The sequence below is a fragment of the Rhinatrema bivittatum genome, chromosome 7 (genome assembly GCF_901001135.1).
Source record: "Rhinatrema bivittatum chromosome 7, aRhiBiv1.1, whole genome shotgun sequence".
NCBI lineage: Eukaryota > Metazoa > Chordata > Amphibia > Gymnophiona > Rhinatrematidae > Rhinatrema > Rhinatrema bivittatum.
In genome coordinates, this window is record NC_042621.1 from 298,477,878 (window position 1) to 298,495,418 (window position 17,541).

Genomic DNA, 17,541 nt, shown 5'->3' on the forward strand with positions numbered 1-17,541 from the left:
TTCAGTTCGGTATTCACTAAAGAAGACCCTGGAGAAGGCGCGTTGCTGATTAACAAGATCATAGATATGGATGGAGTAGATGAAACTCTGTTTACAGAAGAGAATGTATGGGTGGAGCTAGGCAAAAACTGTAAGTAGACAAGGCCTTGGGACCAGATGAGATACACCTCAGGATACTGAGAGAGTTCAGAGATGTGCTGGCGGGTCTGCTGAAGGACCTGTTCAGTAGATCCTTGGAAACAAGGATGGTGCCACGGGACTGGAAAAGAGTGGTGGTGGTTCCACTTCACAAGTGGTAGCAGAGAGAAGCCCAGAAACTATAGGCTGGTTAGCTTCTCTCAGTGGCAGGAAAATTAATGGATATTCTGCAGAAGGAAAGGATAGTGATCTGTCTACACTCTGGTGGGTTGCTGGACCCGAGGCAGTATGAATTCACCAGAGGGAAGGTCCTGTCGGATAAATCTGATTGATGTTTTTGATTGGAACAAGGAAGCGTGCTGGATGTGATCTACTTGGATTTCAGCAAAGCTTTTGATACGGTCCTGCATAGGAGGCTTGTGAATAAAACAAGAAGTTTGGGAGTGAGTGCCAAGGTGGTAGAGTAGATTACAAACTGGTTGACTCATAGGAGACAGAATGTAATGGAAAATGGAACCTACTCTAAAGAGAGAACCGTGTTAGGTGGAGTGCCACAGGGATTGGTGTTGGGACCGGTTCTGTTCAATATCTTTGTGAGTGACATTGCGTAAGGGATTTAAGATGAAATTTGCCTATTTGCAGAAGATACTAATGTCTGCAATAGAGTGTACATGCCTGAAGGTGTAGAGAGAATGAAAAGTGATTTAAGAAAGCTGGAAGAGTGGTTAAAGATTTGGCAGCTTGGATTCAGTGCCAGGAAGTGAAGTGTCATGCATCTGGGGTGCAGCAATCCAAAGGAGTTGTATGTAATGGGGTATGTAAGACTGATGTGCATGGACCAGGAGAGAGATGTGGGGGTTATAGTGTTTGGAGATCTGAAGATGGCGAAACAATGTGACAAGGCAATAGCTGAAGCCAAAAGAATGCTGGACTGATTAGAGAGGGGAATAACCAATAAGAAAAAGGAGGTGCTGATGCCTTTGAACAGGTCCTTAGTGAGTCCTAATTTGGAGTACTGGGTTCAGTTCTGGAGCCCGTATCTGAAGGAGGATAAAGACAGGATGGAAGTGGTCCAGAGAAGAGCGACCCAAATGATGAGAGGTCAGCATTGGAAGACTTATGAGGAGAGGTTGAAGGACCTAAATATGTACATCCTGGAGGAGAGGAGGCGCAGGGGTGATATGATACAGACCTTCAGATACCTGAAAGATTTTAGTGATGCACAATCGTCAGTCCTTTTCCATTGGAAATAAATCAGTAGATCTAGGGGTCACGAAATGAAACTTCAGGGAGGACCAATGTCAGGAAATATTTCTTCACAAAGAGGGTTTTGTGGATGCCTGGAATGCCCTTCCAGAGGAGGTGGTGAAAATGAAAACAGTGAAAAAATTCAAAGGGGCATGGGATAAACACTGTGGATCCCTAAAAACTAGAGGATGGAAATGAAGAAAGAGCACATGGGGGTAACTTGCTGGTGTGGGGGTTACTACCCTTAACCAATAAGCCTACATACTGTTAATGCAACTCCATCATTGCTCTCTGCTTCAATGGTTAGGGGTAACAGGTAATTGGATTCAGAGAGAAACCAATGAGGGTCCTGACTTTTTCAGTTTGGGAAACTGATAAGCATGGGGGTTAAACTGCACGGTGTGGCAGATACTACCATAAGCTTGCTGGGGAGACTGGATGGGCCTTTTGGATCTTTTCTCCCGTCATTTCTATGTTTCTATGAGAAGGAAAGCTCCCAGGAAAGGGCAAGAGAGAGGCAAAGCCATGTGACAATCACTAGGAGAAGGAGACTACCACTTTCCCCTCTAGTAGTAATGTGTGCACAAGTTCCCTGGAATTAACTTTATCCCAAGATTTGTGAGGGCAAAGACTTTATTTTCAGTCCCATTTTGTTTTTTTTGGGGAAGATCTGCTACTCTTAAAGGGCTGCTGCTTGTATAGGAAAAATAAAATGCTGCTTTACATTATTGGAAAATTGCATGGTTAGACTTCTGGGGCTTTGTGGAAGGGCATAAGAACCGAAAACAGCATCATTTCATTTATTAGCAGGATAATCTTTTCACTGCTCTCACCGTGTTGTGAAATCTTCAGTCACTTTTTACTCAGAGACTTAACACCAGCTTTCAAAGGGAGAGTGCATGTGGACTGTCCCACCAAATATAGCAGCAGAGTAAGTGATGGCAGATAAAGACCAAAAGGAGCCATCTAGTCTGCCCAGCAAGGGCTTCAGGTTACCCCAGTGCTTCATTTCCATCCTCTTGCCACTAGGGATCCTCTGTGTTTATCCCATCCTCTTTTGAATTCTGTAACCACTTTTGCCTTCATCACCTTCTCTAGGAGGACATTCTGGGCATTTACCACCTTCTTTGTGAAAAATAATTTACCTGCATTCTTCCTGATTCAACCCCTCTCCACCCTCCAGAGCTTAATTCTACAGCTTCCTTTCCATTGGGAAAGATTTGATTCTTGTGCATTTTGAATGCCTTTCAGATATGTATAAGTCTGTCCTCTCTTCCAGTGTATTCATATTTAGGTCCTCAGTTATCTCATATGGCTTCTGATGTAGACCACACTCCATTTTGGTTGTCTTTCTCAGGATGCCTCTGGCCTCTTTATCTTTTCTGAGATATGGCCTGATCGCAGTACTGTTAAAAAAAATAAAAAATAAAAAAAAAAATTCCTTAAAAGTCACACTATTATATTAAGATAACTCATTAACTGGCATGCTATACCGTTTAGATATTCTGTAAAAACTTTATGATATACTGTGAATACAGCTAGTTAAAATCATGTTGTACTGTTAAATCAACTAGCTAAAATTCATGTTACACTATTAAGATAAGTAGTTACCTGTTCAACAATGTTTCAATGTAAAAGGTTAAGATGACCTGTAGTCAGTCTATCCCTCAAGTTGCCATGTAAACCGATGTGATACTCGTTTGAATGTCAGTATATAAAAACAAATAAATACATAAAATAAAAATACTCCAGGTGAAGCCTCACCAGTGACCTGTACAGGGGTATTATCACCTCTTTTTTTTTTCCTGTTTTACCTAAATCTGGCATCCCTCTGGCCCTAATCATTCCCTTGTCACCTGCACACATTTATACCTGCTAATGTTTTTCGGGGAAAGATTTGCACAGACTTTTGAAAATGCCAATTCATTCTTCATACTCTGGGATAAGTATGTGAATGTAGGCCCTATGCATGTACATTTACCTGCATCTTGACTGAGCAATTTTGTTAAAACCCATTTCCATGGCTAAAACATTGTTTTACCTGCGGAAATGGCTTGGAAAGTTATCCTCCCTATTTTTAACACATTTGTTCATGGTGAACTGCTCCACACCAGGACTAGTCATAAATACTGACATTAGGGCCGATTTGCTATAGGAGCACTTTGGAGCTTCAAGTTCTGTAATTAACCAGCAGCCGCAGTGGAAACGCAGGCATTCCCATAGCTGGATTTGTGTGGCAGGCTACTTGGGGAACGTAGCTGGCTGGATGTTTAGGCAACAGCTGTTTAAGTTACTGCAGAAACTTGTGTCTAGGCATGGGAAGGGTGGGTGCTGGAGGGATTTCAGTGGTGATCTTGTATGTTCTTGGAGGAACATAATAGACTGTGCTAGATAAGGAGAAATCTTGCAGTTGGTCTCAAACCATGGCTGGCAGCTGGGATATATCCTTAGCAGTGTGGACAAGAATAGCTAAGAAGACTGGATGGGCTGGATGGTCTTTTTGTGCTGTCATCTACTGTGTTATATTACCATTTCTTATGTTGTGGCAAGAAGGGGAAGCTACAACAGAAATCTTCAATAATCCTGCATTGCCCTCACCCCCTCCTCCCACTAAGCAGCTCTGCACATCAGAGCAGTGCTTCTGCTAAACTGAAGCTGAATGTGTTCATCGCACATTCAAGGGCCAGGAGGATTAATGCTCACCCTTATTGGCAGTTGCACATTTTTGTGGTGCTTTATGAACCTTTAAATAATTCTTAACAGTTCCCTTGTTTGCTGGTGTTGACGAAATGTTCTTTTTGCTGTCTTTAGCACCTCTCTGGCGATATGATGCATGAAAGTGGTTTTTATTCTTCAGGGATACATTAGCTTTGTAATCAAATAAGCACTCTTGTCACCTTTAGTAAATTATGTTTAATCTAAGAATGGGGGAAAAAAATCAATTCATAAGATCTTTTACAAAAAAAACCAAAACATGTTAGTACTTCCTCATACTTCCCTAGTAGTGAATTACTCTTCTGTTTCTTTCACGTTTTTTGCCTTTTGGTAGGCATGATATTAAGCTATCAATGATGAAGGCTTCCTGACTCATAATAGGCGTGGCACCGCTGTACTATATTTCTGAGGCATTTTTGTGAGTTTTTTATAGAGCTGTGCTATGTCTTGTATTTCACTGAATTAGCAATACTTAGGGGAATATATGATAAAACGTTTCCATATGAATTAGTACAAATGTAACATGCATGGTAAAACACCACTTATGGTATGCAGTAAGTTTTACCAATTGCAGGTAAAACTTTTGCTGCATTAGTGTGGCCATGATAGTAGAATGTATGGTACCAAAAAAAAAATGTGCGTGCTAGCTACCTTCCTAACTTTTCCATGCTAATTGGTGCAAAGTGAAAGGGCTGGTTAACAGGTGGATTTTCTCTCCCCCCACCCTTCAGGAAGCATGTCCTTACTGGTCTGCTGGAGCAGGATCTTCATGATGCCCTCCAGCCTGCACTGCAGCTGCCACAAATTGATGCCACTAGAAAGCACTTTACCATAGTGAAGTTGTTTAACAGAGGCTGCACTGCGGGCAGGAGGCACCAGTGGCCATCCTGCCCATGAAGATCCTATCCCTCTAGACTAGTAAAGGCCTGGTTGTGGAGGGGAGTGCGGAGAAGCCTCTGGAGGAAGGTTTGATGCTATATGTTGAGGGGGGGAGGGGGGAGGAAATACCAATTTTGATGGGGAAGGAGAATGATGGGACTTGGAGGGGGTCATTTGGGAAGGGGCCACTTGTGGTTCGGTAAATAGGAAATCCCCTGTGCTAACTGCCCTTTCACTTTGGGACAGTTAGCATGGGGTGTTTTGGTCCACAGTGAATGTGATAAAGTTTTAACACCTGGTCCGAAGCAGATGTTATATTTTTGGGCTTTACTAGCCCATAGAAAATTGTGGATATGCAAATCCTACCACAGTATTTTCTAAGGGCCCAGTAAAGTCTCATGTGTTAAGTGACACTCATTTATATATGGGTAAGTGCTGATTCTAGTGAATTTGAATTAATGTAATACATATTAAGGCCTTATTACATTGTGTGTTATTTTTAGCACTTGCAAAAGGGTCTCAGCTTGCACACTAAGCTTTATCAAGTGTAAAGAACTTGTTTGTTGGTCCATGTGGGACTGAAAAGTAGTCATCTGATTGCAGACTGATCTCAGTGCAGTGTCAGGGTGGTGCATGTTGACTAGGGTCTGGTTGAGGTAAGCATGGAACTAGCAAAAGAAATAATTGCTGTAAGTCATCACCAATTGCTTCTTTAAACTATGGCTCACAGTTTGGGAAAAAAGTAACTTCAACAAGTATCCATGTTACTTTGTGGGGAGGGAGGTGGCAGAAGCATTTAAAATTAAGGTCAAATCACGTACAAAAGCGATGTTTGTGCTTATAATATAGCCAATAATTGAATGTGTGTGACGCAAAGCATAGAAAGATGCACATCAGAGCACATAGCAGCATGTTTGAATTAACACAGGTTTGAAAGCTGGGAGGAGAACACCCTCATCCAAGGCTTCAGTTCTTGTTACTGTACTGTCACTCACGTTCCTGAAGCACTTCTTCAAAATCTAATAAGAGGCAAATGATTGACAGTAGCACAATCTGAAGCCTTGATGATGGCGTTGACCCTTACGTGTTTCAAACTTGGGCTAATGCAACAATTATTGTAGATGTGAGGGGTAGAATTTGATTGTCAGTTGAGAAACAATCAGATAGAATAAGACTGATTTACCTTCTAGCTGCTCCAAGGGAAATTTATTTAGGCTCCTTCAATTCATCGTGGAGTATAACTGCCATCTGCAATACAACAAATGAAGTGGACAGTACTTACTGTTGCAGTCCCGGTCGCTAGGCTAGCGACCGGGTCCTTACCTTTCTCCTGCCTCCCCCGGTCTCGCTGCAATCCGTTGCTCCTGGGGCCTGCAGGGCCGCATGGCAGCGTCTCTCTCCACGTGGAGACGCTGCCGAAGGACGATTCTGACTCCTCCCACTGCCAGGCAACGTGCGCGCGTGAGCAGGGGGCTCTTAAAGGTCCAGCACCCGGAAGTGCTGAACCGCCCTGTTCCTGACGTCAGACGCTGGCTGGCTATTTTAACCATCGTCTGACTTCCTTGCTTTGCCTTTGCAACGAGGTCGCTCTCCTGAGTGCTTAGTTGCTTCCCAGCGTTGCTTTCAGCCTTGGTTCCTGCTTGTTCCAGCCGTGCCTTGCTTCCAGCTCTGGTTCCTGCTTGTTCCAGCCGTGCCTTGCTTCCAGCTCTGGTTCCTGCTTGTTCCAGCCGTGCCTTGCTTCCAGCTCTGGTTCCTGCTTGTTCCAGCCGTGCCTTGCTTCCAGCTCCGGTTCCAGCTTGTTCCAGCCGTGCCTTGCTTCCAGCTCCGGTTCCAGCTTGTCCCAGCCGTGCCTTGCTTCCAGGTCAGGTTCTGTTTGGTCCTGCTGTGCCTTGGCTCCAGCTCTGGGCTCCACTTGCTGTCTACATATCCTGACTCCAGCTCCGGTTCCTGATTCTCCTTTGTCTTCAGCCAGCCACGAACCTTGGTCTTCTTCACGATTCTCCTTTGTCTTCAGCCAGCCACGAACCTTGGTCTTCTTCACGATTCTCCTTTGTCTTCAGCCGCCACGAACCTTGGTCTTCTTCACGATTCTCCTTTGTCTTCAGCCAGCCACGAACCTTGGTCTTCTTCACGATTCTCCTTTGTCTTCTGCCAGCCTCGAACCTTGGACTCTTTCACGATTCTCCTAAGTCCCAGCGACTCGGACCCCTACGGGCTCCTCCTGGGGGGGTCTCGGGTTTCCAGGGTGAAGACGCCACCAGTCCGCTCCAGCTGAGTGCCGCCTCCCGGCTTATTAACTCCTGTGGACGCTGTCCACCTCAGCCGGCCCAAGGGTCCACTATTGACTTTACTCATAACATAACAGTTTGCAAAGGCCATGGACTCGGCGGACTCCGCTCCTATGCAGGCCATCCCTGGCATGGCCCAAAGAATCCAGCAGCAACAGCAATGTCTGGAAGTCTTGGCTGCTATGGTGGATCGCCTAGCCAGTCGCTTGGACGCCAATCCTCCACCGCTGGCACCACCCCCGCCTCCACTGGCGGTTCAAGCTCCCGCACAGACTCAGCTTCCAGCGCCTACTCGATACTCCGGGGATGCCAGATCGTGCAGGGCGTTTTTGAATCAGTGCTTCATCCGCTTCACGTTGCTACCAGGGCAGTTCCCGTCTGATGCCGTCAAGGTAGCATATATTTTGTCTCTGCTCGATGGGAGGGCTATGCTATGGGCCTCTCCCATGTGGGAGAAACAGGACGCCATGCTGCACAACTTGCAGGATTTCGTGACTCACTTCAAACAGACTTTTGATGAGCCAGCTCGTGCTACCACTGCTACCACTGAAATTCTACAGCTACGACAAGGATCCCGCTCTCTGGCGGAGTACGCTATTGAATTTCGTACTCTGGCGATGGAACTCGGCTGGCAGGATGACTGTTTGCGGGGTATTTTCCTGGAAGGTCTTGCAGGTCGTATCAAAGACGAGCTGATGGCTCGCGACCTGCCCCTCACTCTGAACGGGGTGATAGACTTGGCCGGGAGGATTGACCGGCGATTGCAGCAACGAGCTAAGGAGGGTCGAGTTCCTCGTCGGCCTGTCTCATTGGCACCCTCCTTCTCCAGGTCTCTGACTGTACCTCACAAGACACCATCAGCCTCCCACAGCTCCTCAGAGGAACTTATGCAGCTTGGACGGGCACCGCTAACCGAGGAGGAGAAGACACGACGCCGCACTCTGGGCCTGTGCTTATACTGCGGCACTAAGGGTCATTTCCTGGGTCAATGTCCTGCGAGACCGGGAAATGCTCGAGTCTAGGGAGAGATGAGGAGGTTCCCCTAGGCTATGTTAATGCTACTCCTCAATGTACAGTTCCTATAACGCTGGAATATCCAGGTGGCTCCTTGCAGACTCTAGCTTTCATTGATTCCGGAGCCGGAGGGAACTTTATCTGGAGAGAACTGGTACACCAATTAGGACTACCTACTAAGCGCCGGATACCTCCGTTACGGGTTACCTCTATCCGGGGAACCCCTCTACCTGGATCCATTTCTGAAACCACGATGCCTCTCACTTTACGGACGGGAGTGCTTCACACTGAGACAATCTCCTTTTTGCTACTGGATAAATCGGTGCACCCTGTGGTCCTGGGACTCCCTTGGTTGCAACAACATGCTCCGGTGATCCATTGGGACTCTCTCCAAATTGCGCAATGGAGTCCTTCCTGTTTCCAGAATTGCCTGGATCCCGTTCCTAGACCGGAGATATTACTCTCTCACTCTGCCCTGGACCTTCCTTTGCCGTACCAGGATTACGCTGACGTGTTCTCCAAACAAAAAGCTGAACTGCTTCCATGCCATCGGCCCTTCGACTGTGCCATTGATTTACTACCTGGTTCCACTCCCCCGCGGGGTAGGGTATACCCTCTTTCTCTGCCAGAAACCCATGCAATGTCAGACTACATTACGGAGAATCTTGCCAAAGGGTTCATTCGCCCTTCGCACTCTCCTGCAGGGGCAGGATTCTTTTTTGTGTCCAAAAAAGATGGCTCCCTCCGGCCGTGCATAGACTATCGAGGTCTGAACTCCATCACTAAGAAAGATCGCTATCCCTTGCCTCTGATCCCAGAACTGCTCGATAGACTTCAGGGGGCCAAGATCTTTACAAAATTGGATTTACGTGGAGCATACAATTTGGTTCGTATTCGTCCCGGTGACGAGTGGAAGACAGCGTTCAACACGCGAGATGGACATTACGAATACTTAGTAATGCCTTTCGGCTTATGTAATGCCCCTGCTGTCTTCCAGAATCTGATGAATGAGGTACTCCGAGAGATGCTTCATTCTTTCGTCATAGTGTACCTTGATGACGTTCTGATCTATTCCCAAGATCTCTCCTCCCATCGCCAACACGTCAAACAGGTCTTACAGGCTCTAAGAGAACAATCATCTATACGCTAAATTTGAAAAATGTCAGTTTGAGCGCGAGTCGCTTCCGTTCTTGGGATATATTGTTTCCCTCCTCGTCCGGTTTCCAGATGGACCCAGAGAAGGTGGCGGCCATTGTCAAATGGCCTCGCCCGTCTGGCCTGAAGGCGCTACAGCGATTCCTTGGATTCGCCAATTTTTACAGGCATTTTTATACCACATTACTCCCAGAAGGTAGCTCCTCTCACGGCGCTTACTCGCAAAGGGGTTAACGCTCACGATTGGTCCACTACCGCCTCGGCTGCCTTTGAAGACTTAAAACAAGCATTCCTAGACGCTTCCTGCCTACGACACCCAGATCCACAACGACCCTTCATCCTGGAGGTCGATGCCTCGAATCTGGCTGTTGGAGCGGTGCTCAGTCAACACGATACTTCGGGCAAATTGATGCCATGTTCTTACTTCTCTAAAAAGTTTTCGCCTGCTGAATGTAACTATGGCATCGGAGACAAAGAACTCTTAGCCATCAAGTTGGCCTTCGAGGAGTGGAGGCAATGGCTGGAGGGGGCTAATCATCCGGTGACAGTGTACACTGATCACAAAAATTTATTGTACTTGGCCCAAGCTCAACGACTAAACTCGCGGCAAGCAAGATGGTCACTCTTCTTCAGTCGTTTCAATTTCATCCTCAAGTTTCGACCAGCTGAGAAGAACGTTCGAGCCGATGCTCTATCTCGTACCTATCAGCCGGAAGAAGAGGACGACTCTCCACGAACCATCCTGGATCCTGCCTGTGTTCAAATAACTACCACTTCCATTGCTTCCTCAAATAAGACTATACCGTTCCTAAGAGGCTTCGGAGGAAAGTCTTGTCTTGGGGCCATGACTCCTTGACCGGGGGACATGCTGGTAGACTAAGAACATTGGATCTTATAAATCGTTTCTATTGGTGGCCTGGTCTTCGACGTGATGTTTCCCTTTACGTGAATTCTTGCCCCACTTGCGCCCTGCAGAAACCGCTTAATGGCCCTCCGAGAGGGTTTCTACAACCGTTACCTATACCCACGGAACCCTGGACACATATTGCTACTGATTTTATGGTGGAACTCCCGCCTTCGCAAGGCAAGACTGTGGTATGGGTCACGGTGGACCGCTTCTCTAAAATGGCTCACTTTGTGCCTTTGCCCAAATTACCTTCCGCCACTGAACTGGCTTCTCTGTTCACACACCATGTATTCCGTATTCATGGTCTGCCTCAGGACATTGTATCTGACAGAGGCCCTCAATTCACAGCCAGGTATTGGAAAGCCTTATGCAAAAAATTTAAGATCCAGCTGAGTTTCTCCTCCGCTTTCCACCCGCAAAGTAATGGGCAAACCGAACGCATGAATCGTTCATTAAAGTTGTTCCTACGAGCGTTCATTAACCACAAACAAGATAATTGGGTGGAGCTTTTGCCTTGGGCAGAATTCGCCTATAATAATCAAATACATACGGCGACGGGGAAATCCCCTTTTCAAATTGTGTACGGTAAACAGCTCAAACCACCGTTACCTCTACCAGTACCAACCTCCTCACCAGCTGCTCAATTGACCGCGGACCAATTGAGTAAACTTTGGTCCTCTACTCAACACCGACTTCAGAAAGTCGCACGCACTTCTAAACGCTACTATGATCGACACCGAAAACCGGCATTCGCTTTTTTCCCAGGCGATCGAGTGTGGCTTAGTACAAAGAACATTCATCTGAGGCAACCTTCCAAGAAGCTCTCACCCAAGTTCTGTGGCCCTTTCCGCGTTGCAGAGAGGGTAGGGCTGGTCTCTTACCGTCTACGACTCCCAACCACTTTACGCATTCATGATGTCTTTCACGTCTCCCTCTTAAAACCAGTGATTCTTTCCAGATTCCACCCCAGGCCTCTTGAGGACGCTTCCATCACTACGGATGAGGATCCTACGTTTCAGGTACGAGAGGTCCTGGATGCTCGCTTCGCCAACAGACGTTGGGAATATTTGCTAGCCTGGGAAGGTTGTGGAGACGAAGACAATACGTGGGAGCCTGCCCGCAACATCTTGGACAAGACTCTTCTGCAGCAATATCATCTGGACCATCCTGACAGGCCAAGCCCTCTGAAGAGGGGGCGTAAAGGGGGGGGTACTGTTGCAGTCCCGGTCGCTAGGCTAGCGACCGGGTCCTTACCTTTCTCCTGCCTCCCCGGTCTCGCTGCAATCCGTTGCTCCTGGGGCCTGCAGGGCCGCATGGCAGCGTCTCTCTCCACGTGGAGACGCTGCCGAAGGACGATTCTGACTCCTCCCACTGCCAGGCAACGTGCGCGCGTGAGCAGGGGGCTCTTAAAGGTCCAGCACCCGGAAGTGCTGAACCGCCCTGTTCCTGACGTCAGACGCTGGCTGGCTATTTTAACCATCGTCTGACTTCCTTGCTTTGCCTTTGCAACGAGGTCGCTCTCCTGAGTGCTTAGTTGCTTCCCAGCGTTGCTTTCAGCCTTGGTTCCTGCTTGTTCCAGCCGTGCCTTGCTTCCAGCTCTGGTTCCTGCTTGTTCCAGCCGTGCCTTGCTTCCAGCTCTGGTTCCTGCTTGTTCCAGCCGTGCCTTGCTTCCAGCTCTGGTTCCTGCTTGTTCCAGCCGTGCCTTGCTTCCAGCTCTGGTTCCTGCTTGTTCCAGCCGTGCCTTGCTTCCAGCTCCGGTTCCAGCTTGTTCCAGCCGTGCCTTGCTTCCAGCTCCGGTTCCAGCTTGTCCCAGCCGTGCCTTGCTTCCAGGTCAGGTTCTGTTTGGTCCTGCTGTGCCTTGGCTCCAGCTCTGGGCTCCACTTGCTGTCTACATATCCTGACTCCAGCTCCGGTTCCTGATTCTCCTTTGTCTTCAGCCAGCCACGAACCTTGGTCTTCTTCACGATTCTCCTTTGTCTTCAGCCAGCCACGAACCTTGGTCTTCTTCACGATTCTCCTTTGTCTTCAGCCAGCCACGAACCTTGGTCTTCTTCACGATTCTCCTTTGTCTTCAGCCAGCCACGAACCTTGGTCTTCTTCACGATTCTCCTTTGTCTTCTGCCAGCCTCGAACCTTGGACTCTTTCACGATTCTCCTAAGTCCCAGCGACTCGGACCCCTACGGGCTCCTCCTGGGGGGGTCTCGGGTTTCCAGGGTGAAGACGCCACAGTCCGCTCCAGCTGAGTGCCGCCTCCCGGCTTATTAACTCCTGTGGACGCTGTCCACCTCAGCCGGCCCAAGGGTCCACTATTGACTTTACTCATAACATAACACTTACGGTCTTTATATGAGTATGCCCTTGAACTGAACTGTCGTACTGACATATTTACTTCTGTAAGGGTCTGATTCAGACCCTGTGTTTAACCACATATGTTTCATGCTGACTGACTCAATGCAGGGCCAGCTTTAGAGCCGATGGTGCCCTCTGTGGCCAGGGACACCGAAAAAGCAGGTCTTATAAACTGGAATGTTGATGCATTCCATTTATCATCTTATCTACCATCAGTGACAAGCAAATGTCCTCCTTATATTGTCCTGGTGTCCTTAGTAGACAAGTCACATTACAAGAATATTGCCCTCTGACTTCGATGTTGTCCCTCTTATGCACAATTAAGGCTCTTTAATCCAAAAGTGGTAATGTATTCAGTGGAGTGGTCAGATTACCAAGGTATAGATTACTAACAGCGGTGAATACAGGTGGTCATGACCTGGCAAATTCCGTTATAGTGCCAGCCATAAAATTGTAGGATTATTCCTCTCCGATGGCAGCACTTATAGCAAACCTAAGCATTTTTATATATTTCAAAATACAATATTTCTTTCTTTCTTTCCTTTGTTATCATTTTTTTTAAGAAATATGATGAAAAGAGAATCTGTTTAAACAAACCTTATGAACACTGATCAGGATTGCAGTTAAAGAAACACAGCACATGTGTGGTACTGTTCAGTTTGAGCCAAGCAAACCATCTGGCAGCCAATGCGTCAAGGTGAGGCACGGGTAGAGTAAGCTTGCTGAGGATTTGGCAGCTGTTGGAGTCCAGGAAGCAGAGGTGTCCCACAAAGGGAGCCTAGCGCAAAAGAAAATGAAAAATTCTGTCAACTTTCGGAATTCTGTCAGAGAAATAAATGTTTTGTCCCACTCAGCTGTGAGTCTCCTATGCTTTATGCCTCACCAGCATTATAGACCTCTATAGATTCATTTTCCTTGATATTGTTGAGGTACAGTGACACTCCTTCTCTGGCCCTCTTTCCCTATCCCTTATCAGTGGCTTGATTTACAGTGGTTCAGTGGCATCCCACTCATTCTCCTTACCAGTAGCCTCCTTTACCTTACTGGAATCTCGCTGTGTCTCCATAGCAGTGATTTTTGTATGTTGTCATAAATTTGCATATTCCCCTTGCCTCAGGTTTCATGCACATCATTCATCTCGGAGCTGAACAGATTATTCTCTGCAGGCAGAAATGCCTCAGCTTCAGTGGGTCCCACTCACAGTCCCATTGTAGATTACCATAACTCACTCATATTAATCTGAGTGCATCATTATGAAGGTTAATGCTGAAACAAAAATTTGATAAATTGCAGAAATCCACTTGTATGCATCTAAATTTACGAACCAGGAGACCAGGGTTTGAGTCCCACACTTGCTCCTTGTAACCTTGGGCAAGTCACTTTACCCTCCATTGCCTCAGGTACAAACTTAGATTGTAAGCCCTCTGGGGATAGGGAAATACCTGAATCCAGTGCTGAAAAAAGTGCAAAAAGCGGAATATAAATAAATAAATAACATCTTATTTCATTTGTTTGAATTTGTATTAATTGAAAGTTTGTGCATTTAGCTTTCTATTTATTTCCAAGGCCTAGCACCGATTCAGCAAGTTATTACATTAAGTTGTTTATGATACTAAACCAGCAAACGCTATAGTGTATCTGTATTAAATTTAACAGAAAGTTCTGCAACATTTCAGCAAACACATCTTCAATTATTAAGAGATGATGCCGTACATTTTTACAGAAATAGGTCAGGGAAGGAGCTAGGAATTTTTTTTGTGGAAATTGGGACTAGCTCCTTCTCTATAATAAGGAAAGTACTGGTGAAAATGATCCCCATGATAAACCATTACAGTGACTGATGGTAAAAGCAATCCTTGTGGTGCACCAATATAGTGATTGGCAGTGGTGAAAATTTTCCTGTGGTACGCCATGACAGTGACTGGCACTAGTGAACATGATTCCCATGTTGCACTATTACAGGGATTAGCGATGATCAAATGTACCAGCCTAAGTATTACAGTTGCTTTCTGCAGTGAAAGTGATTATATTGGACTCTGTTCTGCAAAATGCTTGAGCCGTGTAGCACTCCTAAGCTCTAGAGAGATTGGGCTCTGCTATGTGTTTTTCTCCTAGGACAAGCAGGATGGTAGTCCTCACAGATGGGTGACATCATCAGATGGAGCCCGGCATGGAAAACTTTTGTCAAAGTTTCTAGAAGCTTTGACTGGCACAGTGAGCATGCCGCTATCCATGCTTCCACCCGAGATCTCCTTCAGTCTCTTTTTTTCCGCAGTGCACTTGCCTCACAGTTTTGGAGCTCAGCTTCACAAGTGCATTTTTTCTTGTTTTTCCTGTGGGTCCCCTTTCTCCGGACGGTGTCATAGGTTAACTTTTCTACCTTCTCTGCACTCACTGGTTGTTCTTTTTTATGGCATCCAGTTTTCGTCGGTGCCCCCAGAGCCCGCGGACCATGTCCGTCACGGAACTGCATAATGTTTGTATTCTCTGCCTGGGGGCAACACACAACTTCCGAGGGTGTCAGCTGTGCGACCAAGGGCCGACATGCGCGCCTTGATAAAATGGAGAAAACGTTTGGCCCCAAAACGTCTGCTCCACTCACACCTGCATTGAAATCATCGACGCCCCGGGGTCGAGGGGAACCACTCGATACACTTTCCCCCTCTGTACCCCCGGCAGCATTGCCCAGGGACCATGGAGAAGGTGACCGCTCTTCCATGGTCTCTCCACTTTCAAGGTCTGGATCCTCAGCATCCTTGGCACCGAAGAAAGAGCGGGCCAAGCATTGTGGGAGATCCTGGAAACACGGACACCGGTCGCCATCGATGCATGGCACCGGTCCCATTTTGGCACCAACGGATGCATGTGGCCACTGAAGTGACCCTGTGGTGAGGAGGCTCCATCCTCTAACAGGCCTGAGGGTCCCAGGCTTTCCCCCACCGATACCGGAGCTGGGCACCATGCCTCCTCGGTGCTCTGAGGAAGCACTGGTGAAACCTTGTCCCCTCCATCAGACCTGTCCTCGCACGATTTCCAGGAGGAACATAAGAACATAAGAAAATGCCATACTTGGTCAGACCAAGGGTCCATCAAGCCCAGCATCCTGTTTCCAACAGTGGCCAATCCAGGCCATAAGAACCTGGCAAGTACCCAAAAACTAAGTCTAGTCCATGTTACCATTGCTAATGGCAGTGGCTATTCTCTAAGTGAACTTAATAGCAGGTAATGGACTTCTCCTCCAAGAACTTATCCAATCCTTTTTTAAACTCAGCTATACTGCACTAACCACATCCTCTGGCAACAAATTCCAGAGTTTAATTGTGCATTGAGTAAAAAAGAACTTTCTCCGATTAGTTTTAAATGTGCCCCATGCTAACTTCATGGAGTGCCCCCTAGTCTTTCTACTATCCAAAAGAGTAAATAACCGATTCACATCTACCCGTTCTGGACCTCTCATGATTTTAAACACCTCTATCATATCCCCCCTCAGTCGTCTCTTCTCCAAGCTGAAAAGTCCTAACCTCTTTAGTATTTCCTCATAGGGGAGTTGTTCCATTCCCCTTATCATTTTGGTAGCCCTTCTCTGTACCTTCTCCATCGCAGTTATATCTTTTTTGAGATGCGGCGATCAGAATTGTACACAGTATTCAAGGTGCGGTCTCACCATGGAGCGATACAGAGGCATTATGACATTTTCCGTTTTATTCACCATTCCCTTTCTAATAATTCCCAACATTCTGTTTGCTTTTTTGACTGCCGCAGCACACTGAACCGACGATTTCAATGTGTTATCCACTATGACACCTAGATCTCTTTCTTGTAGCACCTAATATGGAACCCAACATTGTGTAATTATAGCATGGGTTATTTTTCCCTATATGCATCACCTTGCATTTATCCACATTAAATTTCATCTGCCATTTGGATGCCCAATTTTCCAGTCTCACAAGGTCTTTCTGCAATTTATCACAATCTGCTTGTGATTTAACTACTCTGAACAATTTTGTGTCATCTGCAAATTTGATTATCTCACTCTTCGTATTTCTTTCCAGATCATTTATAAATATATTGAAAAGTAAGGGTCCCAATACAGATTCCTGAGGCACTCCACTGTCCACTCCCTTCCACTGAGAAAATTGTCCATTTAATCCTACTCTCTGTTTCCTGTCTTTTAGCCAGTTTGCAATCCACGAAAGGACATCGCCACCTATCCCATGACTTTTTACTTTTCCTAGAAGCCTCTCATGAGGAACTTTGTCAAACGCCTTCTGAAAATCCAAGTATACTATATCTACCGGTTCACCTTTATCCACATGTTTATTAACTCCTTCAAAAAAGTGAAGCAGATTTGTGAGGCAAGACTTGCCCTGGGTAAAGCCATGCTGACTTTGTTCCATTAAACCATGTCTTTCTATATGTTCTGTGATTTTGATGTTTAGAACACTTTCCACTATTGTTCCTGGCACTGAAGTCAGGCTAACCGGTCTGTAGTTTCCCGGATCGCCCCTGGAGCCCTTTTTAAATATTGGGGTTCCATTAGCTATCCTCCAGTCTTCAGGTACAATGGATGATTTTAATGATAGGTTGCAAAATTTTAGTAATAGGTCTGAAATTTCATTTTTTAGTTCCTTCAGAACTCTGGGGTGTATACCATCCGGTCCAGGTGATTTACTACTCTTCAGTTTGTCAATCAGGCCTACCACATCTTCTAGGTTAACCGTGATTTGATTCAGTCCATCTGAATCATTACCCATGAAAACCCTCTCCATTACGGGTACCTCCCCAACATCCTCTTCAGTAAACACTGAAGAAAAGAAATCATTTAATCTTTCCGCAATGGCCTTATC

General features: G+C 46.4%; 1 protein-coding gene across 3 annotated transcripts in view; it reads left to right on the forward strand.

Moving 5' to 3' along the window:
• ATRNL1 (attractin like 1) overlaps nt 1-17,541 on the forward strand; it is a 2,205,421-nt gene that overhangs the window by 879,176 nt on the left and 1,308,704 nt on the right. Inside the window, exon 20 of one of the 3 annotated variants that reach the window (XM_029610474.1) lies at nt 13,258-13,487. The exons of the other annotated variants lie outside the window; for them this stretch is intronic. Within the exon in view, the coding sequence (XP_029466334.1) occupies nt 13,258-13,265 (8 nt within the window). The 3' untranslated portion in view covers nt 13,266-13,487. Of the gene's footprint in view, nt 1-13,257; nt 13,488-17,541 lie in introns of those variants that run through there. 3 annotated transcript variants of the gene reach the window in all.